Source organism: Ictidomys tridecemlineatus, chromosome 10, assembly GCF_052094955.1.
Source record: "Ictidomys tridecemlineatus isolate mIctTri1 chromosome 10, mIctTri1.hap1, whole genome shotgun sequence".
Lineage (NCBI taxonomy): Eukaryota > Metazoa > Chordata > Mammalia > Rodentia > Sciuridae > Ictidomys > Ictidomys tridecemlineatus.
Genome location: NC_135486.1, coordinates 30,894,709 through 30,914,611, shown reverse-complemented (window position 1 = coordinate 30,914,611; position 19,903 = coordinate 30,894,709). Strand labels below are relative to the sequence as shown.

Below are 19,903 nucleotides of genomic sequence, written 5' to 3'. Positions count from 1 at the left end.
CACTAGTGTGCACAGTCACCTTAAACTGCAGTAGCCCATGAAAATATATTCCAATGATTCAAAAATCAGGCTCAGTGAACATCTGAGAAAAGAAGCCTGAGCACTCCCTCAAAAATATTTTTAAGGAAGACTGCATATAAGTCCTAAGTTTTGGAAATCCTTATTTAGGTCTTAAATCTCACTCTTTGACTTTAACAATTTCTCTAATTGAGTTTCCAGGTCTTACTCTGCTACTTAGCTGAGACTCCTCAATAGATGTGTTATTGATCACCATTATATCTCCTAGACAGCAAGCTTTCCTTGCCCAAAGACTGGGAAAAGATGGGTTGCTATTATTATTTTTGTGGTGGGGATCCAACCCAGGGCTTTGTGCATTTGAGATATGCTCTACCACCGAGCTACATCCTGATATGCTCTACCACCGAGCTACATCCTCAGCTCATAGATAGCCTTTTTAAAAAATGCAGTACTGGGTATAGAACCAAGGGATGGATGGACTTTTTAATATGATAAACATCACAATCTAGTAGCCTGTTTGGATAGCAGTAATTTAGATTTTATTTGAACCAAACTATGAATCAAAAACTTTTACAGGAGAATTGTAAGTCCAAAGCCAGCCTTAGCAATTTAGTAAGACCCTATCTCAAACAAATAAATAAATAGGGCTGGAGATGTGGCTCAGTGGTTAAGTGCCACTGGGTTCAATCTTTTCTTTTTTTTTTTTTTGCTAAAAGGATAGTGTGGCTCACTAGATTTTACATTTCAAGATGAAATAAATACTTGGGACCTAAATAACATAAGGCAAAACTTTTTACTCCTCAGTAGATTCCACAGAAGGTTAGAGACTTCCTTTGTTTTTAATTTTTTTCCCTGCCTCCACAGAAACCAAACAAACGAACCAAAAAATAAATTAATTATTTAATTAAATAAAATAAAATTTGTCTTCTCTCTTTTTTTTCTTTGAGATGGGATCTTGCTATATTGCCCAGGCAGACCTTGAACTCATGATCTTCCTGCCTTGGCCTCTCAAGTAGCTGGAATTATCGGCACGTGCCACTGTCCAACTGAACCAATATATCAATTCATCTATTTTAGAACTATAAATACATAGAAAATTATAATAAACAGGAATCTTAATTAACTTGGAAAAATCTTCAGAAATGAATCTCTAGTGTGTGGTTTCTGCTTTCCAAATGACCAAATGGGATAGGAACAGCATTCAGTCCCTGTATTTCACACCCGTGTGTGCTCAGCCTTGCCCATGGTATACTTAGAGTAATAAAATGTGTGATTACAAAATCTAAGACAAGCCTCTTTGATTTCAAAGAGCTCTTCCTGGGAAGGAAAGATAAGCACAGCCATGAAACACTTGGAGGGCAATGCAAGAAACAATTGATTGAATGCAATCAAACACTAGACTACATTGTAGCTACAATAAGTGAAAAGGGTAGCCAGGAAAGGGAGAATGCACTATTGACTACAGATTTTGGGCAAGGCTTTATGGAAGATACAGGCCTACTGGACATATTGTCTTGAAGTTTGAAACCAGTGGTCACGAAAAATGACCTTGTCATATGTAATTGTTAAGACTTATGGCACAAATTGGGGCATTGCTAGGGCCACCGCTGTCCTAAAGTGCCACTCTGCTCTGAAAGACAAAGCTCTGAAAGGTGATAAATGAAAGCTTTCTTTGATTCTTCCATTTTTTCTTTTTTTTTGTGTGTGTGGTACTAGGAATTAAACTCAGGGGGCACTTGACCACTGAGCCGCATCCCCAGCTCATTTTTGTATTTTATTTAGAGACAGGGTCTCACTGAGTTGCTTAGTGCCTCGCTAAATTGCTAAGGCTCGCTTTGAACTTAAGATTCTCCTGCCTCTGCCTCCCGAGCAGCTGGGATTACAGGCATGTGCCACCATGTCTGGCCCGATTCTTCCACTTTTATATCCCCACAGAAAAACTGCGTCTTCAGATACACAAAGTTCTTTGAATTTAGGGGGCTAAAATTGCCTCCCAGAGCAAAACAAGTATTTAAAATGTAGACCTTTGTGAGAGGAGCAGTTATTTATTTATTTATTTTTGTGGGACGGGGGGGAGCAGGGGCAGGGTCCTTCAGACAAGAAAAGCCTCAGAGTAATTCAGAAATTGTTATAACTTAACAGGTTCTGAGCTGAAGCATACCTTTGCATCAAAATTTATTTCTATAGAAAATTAACAGCATAAATAAAATGAATTACCTGAATACTTACAAATGGCTTTAGAGTGACTGTTTACATACAATTGACAGATGCATTAAAAATACTTTTTAATCACAACATTTAAGGGCATAGGAGATCTTTTCTCCTTTGCAAAGGTAGTAAGTAGTCAACAGTTACATTATTGACAGTTAAAAATAATAAAATATACTCCAAATTCTGACTTTTTCTTTTTTTCTTTTCTTTTTTTTTTTTTTTTAACTCATTAGGTTTGTCTCTTCCTGAATCATTCTGTAAGGTTTTTCCTCCTTTAAACTAGGTTTTGTTGTCATTGTCTCCCTTTCCAAATCAGATTCAATACTCAAGGATACTGGTGACAATCTAGGTGCCATTTCATGGAGAGATAGCAGTTTCTCTGGAGCAGTTGTTACCCATCTCACTGGTTAACACAGGCTCCAGAGCCAAGCTGCTGGCTGCAGCATCACTAGTTACGTGATCTTAGATAATTTCCCGACTTCTTTCTGTCTCAGTGTTCTCAGAAGTAAAACGGGGGGTTAATGGTACTTGATATATAAGGTTACCAAAAGTATTAAAAAAGATAATAAGTGTGTTTGGTAGAGCATGACATAGTAAATGTTTTATAAATTTTTGGCTACTGATACCATTTCTACAGTTTCCCTGCTTTTCCAATCTCTCTCATGCCTCTTTGGTTCTTTGGCTCTCCCAATACTTGTTCACTGAAAGAGGAATTAAGCTCAAGTAAATTCCTTAGCACTCAAGTAAAGGGTTTTAATTGTAGATTTTGATTATCCAGGCTAATTCCTACTTACCCTTTCCAACCTACAGACATTTAAGGTCATTATTTTACTGTCTGGATGGTTGAACACCCTTTTAAAATAACCAACTATGTGACATTGATTTTGGAAAGCAATACCAAAATTTTTCATATTTTTAATGATTTGATATACTTTCATTTATTTTATAATTCAATTTAAATCTGCTGTTTTTTTTCTGTCAATATCATGGGCAGATTATTTTTTTAAATATTTATTATTATTATTATTTTTTAGTTTTTGGTGGACACAACATCTTTGTATGTGGTGCTGAGGTCAATTTAAATCTGAATATGTAAATTTTCAAACAAGCGACTTAAAAAATAGCTACTTGCTATTTTACATGTAATCTATGTATAAAAAATGTTACTTTTGCAATGAAACATGAAGAAATTAAAGTTGAGGCACACTTTTAGTATCTTAAATTAACTCACTAGTAGAACTTCCCAGTATCACATAACCAAAGAAGGCTGCTGGGTTTTGGGGCTGTGGTGACAACTAACACCCCAATTATGGATAACCACCACCCTTTATAATAAGAAGGTCAAGAACAGAACCAAAAAGGAGCTGGAAAAGAACAAAAGGCTGATGAGAGCCAACTCTCACTGTTTCCCTTTGGCCCATTCTGATTATAATTAATTGTTAGTTCACCCAAACATTACGAGGGTTAGTTGGGCTGGGAAAAACCAAACCAATGCTGAATAATCTGGGAACTTTTCAAAATTTGAAAAAAAAGCAATCCCTGATCACACAGCTGATTATGTACTGAAAACAAAACTAGAACTCAATCCAAAACTCATAACCAATTGACCCTGACTTCCTAAATTTTTGGATCCTTTGAGAACTGAAGCTTATTACCCTTAACAAGAAGTTGACTACAATGGCCCTTAACAAAGAAACAAGATACAGAACCTTCTGTCCTCCTTGAGATTCTGGTGGTAGCTGGATAGGAAACAGTCAGAGGCAGCTGCACTGCTGGTTGGCACTCTCAGCTTATTCTCAGCCCTTTCCTGACACTGCATCCAGTCCTTAGGCAAGCTCAATACTCCCATAACTCTAATCCTAAACTTCAGTATTTTCAGCCCATAATTTTCTCCCCATCTTCAGACCAACCACAGGTTGAATATTCCTTATCTGAAATGCTTGGGGCTCGAAGGCGTTCAGATTTTGGAATATTTGCATATACGTAATAATGAGATCTCTTGCAGACATGCTCCAAGTTGAAACAGAAAATCCATCTGTAGCCTAAAGGTAATTTTGCACAGTATTTTTAAAGCATGTCTATTTTCACTGTAACCTGTCACATGAGTTCAGGTTTGGAATTTCCACTTGTGGCATCATGTTTGTGCTGTAAGGTTTTGAATTTTGGAGCATTTTGGATTTTGAATAAGGAATGTTAACAACCTATACTTTTTGGATATCATTAACTGAAAGTCCCAAAGTTCCTCTAATTCAATATATCCAAAAGTGAAATGTCGTTCCCATTCAATACACTTTCACTTCCTGTTTGGCAATGCAATTTGTCATTTCTGACCAAGTCATTTTTGGCCATTTGTCATATTTGACCATTTTTGGCCAAGTCACCTAAACCAAAGACCTGGGCATTATTCTTAACTCTGCCTTCTCCCAAGTCCAACCCTGCCCCCACTGTATGGATCCCCAAGTCTTGTCAGTTCTAGCTTCCGAACAATTGAATGCTTCTCTATTCTACCTGAAGAATACCTTGCCACAGGCCTTTATCATGTCTCACCTGGAATACCGAGATCAGATCACCTCCTGATGTCCCTTCCACCATCCAGCGTCTACAGCTACCAGAGTTATTCCTCTGACATGCAATTCTGATCACAGCAACTTTACTCCAAATCTTCAGTCTTTTACCCACAGGAAAACTTTCCAAATCTAAGAAAGCCATACTTAAACCCTACATAGTATAGCCTCTGCTAAGACTTTAGTTTTAATTCCTATTATACTTCTTAAATATATCCTTTGTTCTACCTACATTGATATGCAGCTTTCAAAATAATGCTACACTTTCTCATATTTTTCTACCTTTGTAATATGCTACTTCCTTCTTCTTTGCCCAAAGAGCTTCTATTGTCCTGCAAACATCAGGCTACTGCATTTATCACCTGACTGATCTTTTTTTTTTTTTTTTAATGAGTGTGGGGGGGGTGCTGGGGATTGAACTCAGGGGCATTTTATCACTGAGCTATATTTTCAGCCCTTTTTGTTTTGAGACAGAGACTAAGTTGCTGAGGGTCTAATTAAACTTCTAAAGCTGGCCAGGCGTGGTGGTGCCCTCTGTAATCCAGTGACTAGGGAGGCTGAGGCAGGAGGATCACAAATTTGAGGCCAGCCTCAGCAATTTAGTGAGGTCCTAAGCAACTTGTACCCACCCCCCCCTCGAAAAAAAAATTCTGAATCTTGCCTTGTACTTGTGAGTCTCTGGCCTAAGCTTCCTGAGTAGTTAGGATTACAGGTGTGCATCACCACACCTGGCCTGATTGATCTCCTAAAACATTCTGTACCTATATTAGAAAATATAGGTACCTTTATTAGAAAATTCACCTCCCTATGTCATAATTCTTGGCTTCTATCTCTACAATTAGATTTAAAAGTCCTTGAGGGTAGAAATTGTGTCTTTCATTTATTAGGAATTCCAGTGCCCGATATGGAGCCTATTACACATAGCAGATGCTCATAGAATGCCAATTACGGGAAGATTCAAGGTAGGGCAAGATTGGCTGGGTATACTGGTGAGCTCCTAAAATACCAGTTACCCAGCAGGGTGAGGTAGGAAGATAACTTGAACCCATCAACCAAACTCGGCAACACAGCAAGATCCTGTCTTGAAAAACCAAAACAAATAGGGTAGGCAGCTTTAATACTCATTAATCATGGGATTAGAAAATTAGGGTGGCAAGTGCAGGACACAGCTTGCAGTAAAGGAGCTGATGTCTTTAAAACTCCCAGTCTCTTTAGTCAACAAACCAATGTTTCAGATGCCACTTCACCTGGTTCCATGCAAGATAGGAATTAATTAGGCCAGTATCTATCCAGAATTCATGTAATGGCTCCTAATAGGGAAACCACTTTTATTCCTACAGGTCCTACTTCTCTTGCCTAAAAAGACTTCTTGGACTGAAGAATTACTGCTTATTGACTTTTCTTGAGTGGAATAAACAAACAAAAAATATACTGGTGGTTTTACTTAGGAAGAAAAAAAATGATAAATAGTTTGCATCCTAATTATCATGTTCACTCAAATGTTTCTCATTCCAGGACAATAAATTATAAAGTTGAATTAATAAATGCCTGTAATCCTAGAGACTGGGGAGGCTAAGGCAAGAGGACAGCAAGTTTGAAGCCAGTCTGGGCCACTTAGTGAGACACTGTCTCAAAATTAAAAATTAACAACAACAATAACAACAGTAATAATAATGATGATAAAATGAATTCCATATTGGTAGTCTCCCAATTAAAGAATTGTAGGTATAGAGGATAAGGTAATATGCTACAGAACTGCTTGGTGTTTGCCAGAGATGAACACAGCACATGGAAAGAGTGATTATCAACCTGGTCTGGAAGGTGAGAAGGCAGGATGCCTTTGGCCTGCCTACTAGGTGCCTCACAGAAGAGCTCTTGTGACAGTTGCAATCTTTTCTTATCCAATTATCTATCAATAGTACTGTGATTAGTTTGTATGGCTGATTATAAAACAAAGTAAATTGATTTACTTCTCCCTTTATATGTGAAAATGGCTGGGATGAAAATTATAATTATTAAGTAAAATATTTTCTGTTGAGATGTTAGACTGGAAGCAATCCCATCTAAATGAGAAAACTCTACTGATCCTGGTTTATAAATGCAGGTCAAATCCTATTATCACAAATACCAATTCAATGAAAATCTGCCTAATTAAAGATTCCCAGGGTAAGTAAGCTGATAACCCACTTACTTCAAGATATAGTCAACATTATAAATATCAAATACACCACAGTTTGGGCTACTATGTTTTCTTTGTAAATAATCTGTCTTGCAATTTTTTTCAATTAGCAAATAATAATTTGAGATTATGGACTAAGGATTACTTGGTTCATACCTTAGGGTGATTTAAAATGTCAACCCATTCTAAATGGACTAGTTCCTAAGCTATAGAATTTTATATTACACCCAGTGATTAAAAACAAGAACTGAGGTGTCTAAAGTATTTGTAGTTCACTTTTTTCTTAATGTTGGAAAATTACTTTCTGAAGAAAACTTTTCTACTGAATGTGTGAACCAAGAATTTTATGTTGCAGTTGTTTAATGGTGGCTGAAGGCTGACCCTTCGGAGTGTCATGAAGAAGTACTGGTGTGGTTCCCATTAGAATTGAGAGTGAATCTGGCAGTTGTTCTGTTTTTCCTGAGTAACAAACCAGAGATGAACAGATCTGTTGCTCAGGGAACTCCCAGCCTTTAGAGATAAAAGAGATGTTGAACTAATGTGAAACTAGTATGAACGCCCCAAGAAGCTGTTGAATCCGTTATGTCATTATTCCCCAGGAGCCCCAAACAGCGGTATCAGGAACATAACCAATTATAATAGCTGTTCTTATTGAGGGTGGGAAGGGGTGCCTGGGATACAAAAAGGATGGATGGACATTTTTGCCTATGAGGAAAAAAGGTATTTCATTTTTTTTTCCTGAATTGTCCATGTCAACCTATCATTAGTTTACCCTCAGAAAGGCAAAATAAAAAAAATGATGAATATAGCTTTTCTTTCAGCAGGATAATGGTGGTATGTTCATAAAATAAAGCACTGTAATAAAAGGGGTATTTTTAAAAACAATGTTTCATGGTATAATTTGTATTCAGAAAATTAAGGATATTATTTTTGAAATATCAATAGAGGAAGTAAACACAAATCTTGGCTGGGGAGGACCCACACTATCTTCTCATGAGTGATTTCTCACTAGGGAGTGTATTAGTTGTGCAATTTCTGGGCAGGCATTAGATTTTCTTATGATTAAAACGGGTCAGAGGCTTACTGAAACACTGCATTATATAACATGAAAAAATATCAGATGCTGCTAAAAGTTTAAAAGTTAAGGTGCATGATAAAGTAGTTTGTTTTGAAGTCACTAAAAAATCTTTCTGCCTTTTGTTTTCTCAAGTTAAAAATAATTCCCACTGAATTGCAGTTTTAGTTTGCTTGTTCTGCTTCTCAAAGAGCAAAGTGTCCAAAGTATTTTCTCCTTGTGAATAGCCATTATTTAAAAATTCTCTGAGGACACTGTCCTTATATGGAAACATTTTATATTCAGCTCCTTTAGCAGCACTAAAAACAACAACAAAGAATCCCCACAAACTTTTAAATGCTTACTCAAAATTCCAATCCTATTTTGTAGAGTGCTGGACCAGGGGTTACGGGTCTTTAACTTTGTCTGATCTCCATCAGAAAACTGTGTGTGTGTGTGTGTGTGTGTGTGTGTGTGTGTGAGAGAGAGAGAGAGAGAGAGAGAGAGAGAGAGAGAGAGAGAGAGAGACACACACACACACACACACAGAGATTTGAGACGAGAGCTGTGTGCCTTTCACTTTAGAACACACACAGCAACATCATATATCTTTACTGGAAAGGTCCCAGCATTTTCCTTTTTAAGAGAAATCTGAAGACCCCATAGCCCATAAGTCTCAGGCTTGGTGGGGCTCATAATCCCAGACAATACGACTGGAATTTGAGAGCCAGGCACGGAGATTAAGTTATGACCCGTCAATTGCCTCCCTTGTTCTATAGACCTGGTGTTCCTCCTCCTGCAATTTCAGTTTCCTGTGTTCCTACCATGGATAAATTTTGGACTCCCACAGCTACTTAAGCTTCTGACTGTCCCCTCTTTACTCCTTAGCATGTCTTTAACCTTGACTTTCAAATCTATTTGATATGTACTCCAGTGTTGCTGATAATATGGTTTTGGAGCCAGGAAACCTTAGCTTAAATCAAGACGACTGCTTACTAGCTGAGTGATGCTGGGCGAGCTACTTCTGGGCATTTCCATTTCTTCACATGTAACGCGAAGACAGTGAGAACCACCTCAGGGAGGCGGAGGATCAGCCAAGCATCCAAAGACACATGAGCCCAAGACCACCACAAAACTAGTTGTGAAAGAACACCTAATTAGTCAGTCGTGAGGAAAGGAACTGAGCTAGGGAAATCTTATGAGATGATCCAGTTCTGAGAGTCAACAACCTCTAAATTAATTATGCATATTTTTCCACTAGCTCAGAGATTAAAGACAAAATAGGATAAGGGCACATGATTAGTACATAAATACCAATGTTCTCTACAATATAGTCTCTAGTCATAGGGACATTAAAGTTGGTTACAATAAATTGATGCTACTGTGGGAATCCATAGCCACAGACCATTAAAATTGGGAAGCAGTATCTTATTAAAGCTGTCCATGTTTTGGTTTCCTGTAATCTCAATTTTCAAATTTTCTCTCACTGTGACCTCTGTCTAAAAGGCGGGGATGGGGGTGTGTGGAATGAGAGTGGGACGGCTGGACGGCAGCTGTTAGGAGTGAGACCAAAAGAAAGTACTTCTTCAGTGGAGTACTAACTTTAAATAAGAAAGGGGAAACAGAAAGGAAGAAGAGGAGGATGGTCACTCAATAAATTGAACGATCATCAGGTATCATTGCTCTGGGAGTGGTGGCGACAGTGGACAAACATTAACAAGAGGCTTTTTTCATCCACAGTCTGTAAAGGATGGAATATAGAAGGGAGGCAGCAAAGGGAACACCAGCTCAAGTAATGGAGCTCAGCTCTGTGACCTCAGTCAGCAGTCACCAGAAAACCCCAATGCTGCTGGGGGGAAAGCTTTCTGCAGTTCTGTAGAAAAGGAAGGTACTAGCCCATGTGTTCAAGAAACATCCTGGAACTCAATAACAGTGATATGTACACCAGAGCCTCTCTTGGTTCTCTCACAAAGAGCACCTATGAATGAAACAGCTTCCTAACAGCATTCTTTTGGTATTCTGGTAACTAAACACCCCTGGCTGAAGTCCAAGACTAATACCTATATGCCAAATTCCACTACATGATAATTTACACCATGAGAAAGACGTTGAAAATGAATGTAAAGCAACCCAAAATAAACAAGTAGTCTGTTCAGATTTCCTTTAGATTTTCTCCCTACAGCTCCCCAAATAAGGAATCTATGACTGTCCCTCTTCTTACGTTGTATGTACGATAGAACACAGTCTAGTTCCCTAAGAAGGAACTGCTACCTTACCTACTACCTAATATGCCCATCAGCATTCCTCATCATTTGCTGTTGGTAGCATTTTTTCCTTTAGTTAGCTTCCTACAGAGGAGGACATTAAATTAGATGCAAACACCCATATATTAATTACTTCAGCAGAGTCATTCACTGGAGTAAACGGAGAAAAGCCTCAAATGGCTTTGTTATCACAAGCATCACAAGCACCTCCATACAGCTAATAGCCACGAGTTATTTCTTTGGGTTTTAATCACAAAATTTCCTGATGGTGCCTGAATGACTGAGAAGTAAGGTTCCAACTGTCCAGAAGTTCTTGTTCGTTTGGTTTTTCTTTTACTCAAATCACTTTGCTTATCATGCAAAATAGGCAAAGGTATACTCTATTTCACATACATGTGTGCACACGAGCAGAATTTGCACATAACTGAAGTTTCACAACCATATGGGAGCTTTTCTTTTGAATGATAGTATTGATCCATAAACCACAAGAAGAGCAGCAACTACATATAGCCACAGAAACTAAGAAAAGCCCCATGAAACATAATGATAAAAACTCTAAAATCTTACTGTCAAGCAGTTTACAGCTTATTAAAAAGCCAGAAGACAGAAACTGTAGGCTGGCATATTTAAGTCTGCTTTTACTTAAAGACTATATCAAGTATTATGAACCATAACCTCTTTCAGAGAAGCTAAATGGGTCTTTACTTGCAATTTTTTTCCCCTTAACTGATTCCTGTAAGTTCCATATGCTTTTGCTCTCAACCTAATCTGTAAGTTATATATAAACACATTTCCTACCTTTGTCACAGCTAGGAACATATGTAAATAAAAAAGGCTGCTTACTCGGAGTGTCTTGGCAGTCGGGGAGGGAGATGCTGGGGGAGAATCAGACTGAGATTTCCTATTCCGCGTGAATTCTTTACTTCGAGTATATAAAGAGGACATAGTTCCTTAGGATGTACACAGACACCCAAACTCTGAATTCTTCACACAAAGCTGGGAAACTGCCTTGTAGGTTACCCTCAAAGAATTTCTCCTTTTGAACTGATGCAAGATGACTTTGGAAAGAACTAAATAAAGGATAAAAGCTGCCCTGTAATTTATAGTCTTGAGCTCTGAACCAGTCCACAGTTAAACAGTGTCTGAGAGGCGTGTTCCATCAATATTTTCAATTCAGCTCCAACCACAAGAGCTCAGCACTGGTGGCTTGTGGTAGAAGGTACTGTGCTGAGCAACACCTTGACACCTAGATGGAGTCCTTGATTCTCCTGGAAGAACACTTCTTATGAGGCTTGCTCTTCAATAAAACCCAAGTCTAGGTTCCTGATGATATCAGCTTAAATCCCAGAGGAAAAATGACTCTGGATCCTGCTGCAGATGAGTCTAGGAAGGACTACGGTCACTTTATCCAGAGGGAAGAAATACAAGCCCCCAGGAAATCATGCTGTCTTCCCTTAGCTTGATTCCACCAGGGCAAGGGTTGAGAACTGCTGTGATAAATTCAGGTCAAACAACTTGAAAAACAAAACAAAACAAACCAAAAAAATAAAAAATTAAAAAATAAAAGGAACCAAGAGTTTAGAAGAAGGAAGCTGTCTGAGGAAGTCAAGTTTTCCTAGGTCCTCCCAGACGAAGCTGCTTTTACATATAAACACTCACAGTCATACACACATCTTTTCCCCTCCCCTCTTCTATTTTCTGACATTCCAAATCCCGATTCGCTCAGCGAGGAATGCTGGAGAGGAGCCAAGGGCAAAGATTCACTTTCAACTTAGAATTCGGGTTGCCACTCGTAGAAGGAAAAGAAACCCTGCCAGCTGTTCGCCATAGAGGGAGGCTCTTGGGGGCAAACTCAGGGGTAGCCCCCGACCTTCAATATTCACCATTCTGAGGAGGCAGCAGTCTCCAAGACGGATTTCTCTAAACAGTTTTCTAAATATGATAATGGTGTTTTTTCAGCTTCTGGATCTCTTAAGTAACAAAGCCCAGAGAGAAGCATATGTCAAAGTACCTTCAGGCCTTTTATGTTCAGTTTTAATGTGATGTCATTCCTGCTGCTCTGTGGAGGAGCCCCCGAATTTGAAACTTTGGCTCACTGCAAAGTAAGTTCTCCGTCTCAGAACTTGAACTGAATCTGGCTGAATCTAGAAATTGAAAGCTTACTGGAGTTTCCTAAAAGGCCACGAGCAGGAATGGACAAGATTAGAAAGGAGTATAAAGATGAGGGAAAAGGGAAAAAAAAATCAGAAATAAAAGAACAGAGCTGTGAAACTGCAAGACTACAGGACTGAGCAGCACAGGGGCAGTTAAGAGTTAAAAACAGGAATTTCTTTGCTGGGTGTTGAAGGGTTTTGGATTTGGCCTTGAAGGAACATCTCAAATTTAATCTTTTGCACTCTGTTGTCATCACTACACTATCCAACATTTCTTTGCCAAATGCTTTCTAAGCCAATGGGTTCATTCCCAAAGTAACAACTCTCTTGAAAACTCCATCTTGCTCTCCCCTTTCCATATGAATATATATATCCTTTACTCTATTTATTTATTTTTATGTGGTGCTGAGGATTGAACCTAGTGCCTTGCATGTGATAGGGGAGTGCTCTACCTCTGGGCCACAACCCCAGCCCCAAATTTATATTTTCCCTCTGTCTTGATATCTTCTTTATTTCAATGACCAATTTTGTGAAATTAAAGCAAGAGGGGAGATCAGCTACTTGGAGGTTAGTCTGAGGAATACAGATGAAGAGGATTTTTGAAGGGCTCTTGATTATTTCTAATCTAAAAAAATTTCTGAAGAGTTTATAGATCATATCTGTAAGCCTGAATTACACATACAGTACCTAAATTTTTGGGAATTTAGATCCACACATTTTATATTATGGGTACAGCCTATATAGTTAATCTTATTTGATAGGAGTGGGTCTTTCTCTACTAAACCTCTGCACTTAGAAAAGAAATATTAGTGTGAACCTAAATAGTAATATACCAGGAGCCAAGCATGCTTGCTTAGGGAAGGATTAGTGATACCTTGTCAATATGTTGAAAGAAAGTTAACAGATTATGTTATTCCTTAAGGAGACAGCAAAAACAATTCTGAACAGACAATTGTTTTCTCACCTATTTCTGTAAAGTTTGTACACTGATTTCACACCTATTGACAAATGGAGAGGGACTGTAAATCCTCTTAATTTCTAGATGGCACCTTTGTCTCATCTCTCACTTTTACTTTTATATCTACTTCTAGGAATAGGCAAACTCTTTTATATATTACAATCTGTTTTTACATACATTAGATAATCTGATCCTCTCAACATGTTGAAAAGAACATCATTATACTGTTACCTTATAGATGAGGAAACTATAGAGTTTTAGAAAGGTTCACTGACTTGGCAAAAGCCATACCGTCATTAAGAAAGGAGCAGAACAACTGTCTGAGGACTAAGTTTTGTTTGACTAAGGTAATGTAAAAGTAGATCTAAAAAGATCTATCAATTCAAAACATTCAAGAAGATTCTGAAACTAGGCATGGTGATGAATGGCTATAATTCCAGTGACTTGGGAGGCTGAGGCAAGAGGATGAAAGTTCAACACCATCCTCAGCAACTTAGCGAGACCCTTTCTTAAAATAAAATATAAAAGGGGCTGGGGATGTAGCTTAATGGTAAAGCATTCCTAGGTTCACTCTGTAGTAACTCTTTAACCCCCCACCCCCAACCCCACAAAAGATTTTGAGTATTTGAGACATTCACAGAAATACACTGGAAATTTAGGAACAGAGATAAATTTCCCAAAAATTTGAATCTAAATTTTTTCTTCATTTACTTGTTCTTCTTTGTATTTAATTTTTTTCCAGCCCAGACATCAAGTATTTATTGTTCCTTTTTGACTCAAAAGACATAAACTCCCCTTTGAAAATGAAAGTGTCCTTCACATCTAGTGAAAATAAGAACTGAAAGAAAATATTCTTGGTCATAGTCTTGTTCCTTTCAGTTATAATCTATTTTTTTTTGAGTAGTACACATTTCCAATATCATTCCCAAATTTGGAATCCATAGATTAAAAACAATACATTTTTCTCCACACTGGCTTATTAAATTATAACTTTCTGGTGTAGGGCAAACATGTTATTATTCAGAAAATTCCCTAATCACATAAGTTTTCTGTTCAAAGACAATTAGCATGAAGGAATATCGAGAATAAGAATAACTTTTATTTCCCCAGGTGGGAGTGCTCTCACTGATGATTCAACCTATTCTTTTTCAAGTTAAGTCTTAGCAAACAAAGAGCTTGATAAAGGAGAACCTCAGAAATAGACTTCCATCGGGTAAGCTTTATAACAGCCACTTGCTTAGAAAATAATTTATTCCAGATTGTTAGGACAAAATATTGGGCTTATTTGTTTTGTTTCTCCTAAGTGAGATAAAGGGAGGAAAAAAGTCCATGAACTTTAGGGGGTTGTTATAACTGAACTAAGAGTCCCAGGCATCAGTTCAATAGACTCCAACAAATATAGGACTATCAAATAAGGGAATTCGTGTGTGTGTGTGTGTGTGTGTGTGTGTGTTTTAAGATGACACACATCACAAGTGAGAATGAGCCTTTAAATGCCCTTTTGTGAATTCTGATCACTGACCCTCAATGACTCAACTTTCCCAAAACTTAGATGAAGAAATTAATGAATCAGTTAAGTAATTTCTAGTTTTTCCTCTTTTTATTTCTTAAATCAAGAAAACAAAGTGACATGGTACAGAGTGATGATGTTTGGTAAAAGGCCTCTCCAGTGATGATTCCGAAAGTTATTGATATACTACCATCCTGCTGTAGATGTGGCCAGAGTGCGGGCTGCACAGTCAGATATTCTGCTTTCCCATCTGACATGATCAAGTTCTTCAGTCTCACTGAATCTTATTTATCATCTGCAAGTGGTGATAGTGCTATTTGCAGAGTTAATATATTTAGGCCTAGTATACAGCACAGTGCTTAGTTTAGTCATGCTAAATACATGGTAGTTATCACAGAAAATGCATGGTCAATAGGCATATGAATTTAGAAAACATATATAAAAATCTAGGGCTGAAATGTAGCTCAGAGTAGAGTGCTTGCCTAGCATGTTTGAGGCTCTGGGTTCAATTCCAGCACTTGAGCTCTATGAAAACAAACAAAGCAAAATGAATCTATATGAAAATCTGATCTGAAGCAAAAAGCATATATAATAAGTGCTTACAATCTATATATTTGTTTTTCTTATGCTTACATCAAAGGCTACTGAGAAAGAATTGGTAGAATCTCGTTCCAAAGGCTTATCTCTCTACCTGCACTATTCCCTCCCTCTTTCTAACCATTTTTATTTCTTGAAAGGGAGCCCTGGCGTAAGGGGAGGGTACAGTGGTGAGTCCATAGACTGGTTAGTTGGGGGATGGCTTTACATGGGGAGATGGAGAAAATAAGCAAACATATTGAGTATAACGAGAACTAGGTTTTTTATTGTTAAAACAAAAACAAAAACAGATAAGCTGAGCATAGTGGCATACACCTGTAATCCCAGCTACTTGGGAGGCTGAGGCAGGAGGATTCCAAGTTCAAGGCTAGCCTGTGCAACTTAGCAAGACACTGTTTCAAAATAATTTTAAAAAGAGGGCTGGGGATGTAGGTTATTGGTTAGAGTGCTCGAAGTTCAATCCACAGTACTGCCTCCTGCCCTCAGCAACACAGAAAGCTTTAAATATGAAAAAAGAAAAAGTTTAGAATGAACCTAGTGGTGGTATGAAGGAAGTGAACCTACTGGTATGGACCCAGGATTTTTATTGATAAAGAAATAACTAAATTGAATGTAAATGTATGTGTGCTTGTGTGTATGTGAGTGCTTATATGTGTAAGTGAATGCATATGTATCAATAGGTTCAAATTATATTGTATTTCCTAGCTCTGTCTGGGAGGGCCTGGGAAGAGCAACATTCCAATAGCATTTAGCACACTCGGTATCCAGATCATTGTTTCTAAATACCACTCTCCACTAAAAGGAATAGAACTCCCTGGAGAAATGGCTAATTCTAGAACTGGTGCAGGCAAAGAAAATGAGACTTGTTTTTTTTTTTTTTTTGGTATTAAAAATAATGACAGGGCCATGATAAAAGGGCACAGACGTCTGCTTGAAAAGCAAAACCTGGACACTAGTATGGCAGTATGTAAAAAAGTGGATGTGTAACCGATGTGATTCTGCAATCTGTATATGGGGTAAAAATGGGAGTTCATAACCCACTTGAATCAAATGTATGAAATATGATATGTCAAGAACTATGTAATGTTTTGAACAACTAATAATAAAAATAAAATAAATAAATAAATAAATAAATAAATAAATAAATTTTGAGGCAGGATCTCACTAAAAAGGAAAAAAAAAAAGGCAAAACCTGGGAGCACAAGTATCAAAATAAATAATGATAGCAATGGGTTACAACCCACCGAATAAAACAGAAATCTATGAGTCCACACTGATATAAGTAAAAAAGAAAAAATAACTGGGAGGAACTAAAGTTCTTCCTTACAGTAAAATGTCTATTAATAAATGTAGAAAGGGTAAGGAAGTTAGAATAATCACCACTTAGCAATCTTCATTATAAAATCAATCCAGGAAAGGAATATTAATGGATAACAAAACTAGTGGTTATGAATAGATGAGGTAGTAATTTACATAATTTCAAATGTTGCCTCATAAAATATTTATTAGTCAGAAAGGAAGAAAAGGAACTTTGCTATAAAGAACTCTGGAAGAAGCCATCATAATCTAGTGATCAAAATCAACACCATCAGCAGGACAAATTGGCAGCATGAAATGAGAAGAGCATAGCATTATCACTGCGACACTGTGGCCTAAAGTATATAAGCTGAGTCATATTATAAGGAAACACTGGACAAATCCAAACTGAGAGACATATATGACTGCACTGTTATCTTAAAAAAATTATAAAGGTCACAAAAAGCAAGGAAGGATTAAAGGACTAAAAAAGACTCAAAAATTGGGTTTAATTCATGATCTTGGATTGCATCTTTCTACTACAAAGGTTATTATTGAGACAATGGTGAAACTGGAATTTGGTTTCTGGGGAAAGGGTATACATGAGTTCTTTGTCTTATCCTTGAAATATTTCTTTAGTTAGAACTTGTTCAAGAGTAAAAAGAAAAAAGCCCTGTTCTTTCAACTTACTGGGAGGATGGGAGAGGAGGACAAAAAGATGGCTTAACTCCACAGAACTTTGGGAAAAACAGCCCACATTATAGAGGAGATTATATATGTTCACCATAGACCTGGATTTGCAAATGGCAGACAATCACTTGTGCTGGAGGCATAATATCTATAAGTTGAGATTCATTAGTAGGTCATGAATCACCTTCGTGGCTCACAACCAATCAATAAAAAGTCAAACAGAATACTAAATATTAGGATACATCATACATAGTAGAGTATGTTTTCATGAAACTGTTGTTTTGGTTATATATAATACATTTAAATATATATTGGGTCACAATATAAAGTGTATTTTTCTTTCTTTCTTTTTGGTACCAGGGATTGAACCCAGGGACACATAACCATTGAGCCACATCCCCAAGCCTTTTTTCTATTTTATTTAGACAGGTTTTCTTATAAGTTGCTGAGGCTTGTTTTGAACTCATGATCCCCCTGCCTCAGCATCCCAAGCCACTGGGATTACAGGCATGTGCCACTGCACCAGCTTATAGAGTATAGTGCTTACTACCACGGGTCATGGTCAAAAGTTTGAAAATCAATGGTGTGAAGATGCTCAGTACAAGTCCCTTGATGGTGAGAAGAGCAAGAAGAGTTTTTACTGGGGGTAGAAGGATAGTCATAGTCTCCCATCTGTGCAACTAACTGACAAAGGACATGTGCTTTGAACTAAATTTAACCCGTATTATACTGTTTGATCAGTAAAACCTGAAAACACTAAAATAGTCACTATTTAAAAATCCAAATTTGGGATCCAGTAGACAACCACTGCTAAAAGCCAGCAGAGAATGATTTATTATTATAGTTGACATAATACTGAGAATCATCTCCACTTCCAGACAGTTAGTTTCTTTTCTTTTCTTTTTTTTTTTTGAGAGAGAGAGAGAATTTTTTAATATTTATTTTTCAGTTTTTGGCAGACACAACATCTTTGTTTGTATGTGGTGCTGAGGATGGAACCGGGCCGCACGCACGCCAGGCGAGCACGCTACCACTTGAGCCACATCCCCAGCCCCAGATAGTTTCACCATGCAACATCCATACTAGTCAAATGCACTCAGCAAACACTTCTGTGGTCTATGACATGAATGGAGATTCCTTGAACATCACTGAAGGGCTTCAACTAGAGGAACCTATACTTACTACCATCTTAAGGACAGAGTAGTTGGAATTCCCACTTGCTTTTTCCTAAATGAAGAACAAGGTTCTCCTTTTCCTCTAAAAACCTGACAATTCAAGATCAGCACTGTTCACTGCTATATGAAGGCAGGGGGCATGGTAGTAGTTGTCTCTGTTTTTTGAATTTTCAAGCCCATTGCATTTTGGACATCAAACATGATATAATTATTAAGCTCCAAGGGTGGGGGAAACCCTCATCTCATTCTGCTTGCTGCATTTGCCATTCAGTGGAGACTATTAGCCTGCAAAAGGGATTATAATATTTATCAAGAACAGAACAAAATTATATATTTTTTTAAAAAAAGTTAGTGTAATAAGAGGTTTTGAGAGGGGTGAGAATTGAAGAGCATGTAAGGAAAGAAGGTACAGAAGCAATAGAGAGGGTAGAAAGAATGGCATTTGCACTTTGGGTCACAGCCAAACGGATTTTTAAGATTTCTGATGGCTGGGTGCCATGGCAAATGCCTGTAATCCCAGCTAACTTGGGAGGCTGAGGCAGGAGGATCACAAGTTTGAGGCCACCCAGAGAAACTTAGTAAGACTCTCTCAAAATAAAATACTAAGGGCTGAGGTATGTCACCCAGTAGTACAACTCTTGCCTAGCATGCATGAGGCCCTGGGTTCCACCAACAGGCCAATATATATATATATATATATATATATATATATATATATATATATATATATATATATATATATACACACACACACATATATATATATATTTCTCTTACTCTTATACAATTATAAATATGTATGCAAAAGAGGGGGTAAACTATATTGGCAAAACTGTATATCAACTACAATTACTAAAAATAATTCTTATAAAAATTCTATGGGCTTGGCTGGGCATAGTGGCGTGCACCTGTTCTTAGCAGCTCTGGAGGCTGAGGCAGGAGGATTGAGAGTTCAAAGCCAGTCTCAGCAAAAGCGAGGTGCTAAGCAACTCAGTGAGATTCTGTCTCTAAATAAAATACAAAATAGGCCTGGGAATGTGGCTCAAGGGTTGAGTGCCTCTAAGTTCAATCCCCAATATCAAAAAAATAAAAAATAAATAATAAAAAAATCTATGGGCTTGCAAAACCTAGAGAAGCTTTTTTTTTTTTTTTAAAAATCAATCTACAATTGTAAAAAATCTCTTAGAATTATTTTAAAAGTACATCTGAGAGTAGTCTCATAATTTCAGTCCCT

At 37.5% G+C, this 19,903-nt stretch overlaps 1 protein-coding gene and 1 non-coding gene across 14 annotated transcripts in view; both read right to left on the bottom strand.

Annotated features, from left to right (window-relative positions):
• The window catches only part of Ppp1r12b (protein phosphatase 1 regulatory subunit 12B), a 215,713-nt gene that overhangs the window by 36,374 nt on the left and 159,436 nt on the right, over nucleotides 1-19,903 (bottom strand). Inside the window, exon 1 of one of the 13 annotated variants that reach the window (XM_005330339.5) lies at nucleotides 11,134-11,942. The exons of 11 other annotated variants lie outside the window; for them this stretch is intronic. In XM_005330339.5, the coding sequence (XP_005330396.1) occupies nucleotides 11,134-11,235 (102 nt within the window). In that variant the 5' untranslated portion in view covers nucleotides 11,236-11,942. Of the gene's footprint in view, nucleotides 1-11,133; nucleotides 11,943-14,979; nucleotides 15,437-19,903 lie in introns of those variants that run through there. One more of the 13 variants, XM_078022597.1, reaches the window with a different exon arrangement.
• LOC120887711 (small nucleolar RNA SNORA69) lies at nucleotides 7,714-7,848 on the bottom strand. Its single transcript, XR_005731045.1, has one exon. It is a non-coding gene; the product is annotated as a small nucleolar RNA SNORA69 (small nucleolar RNA).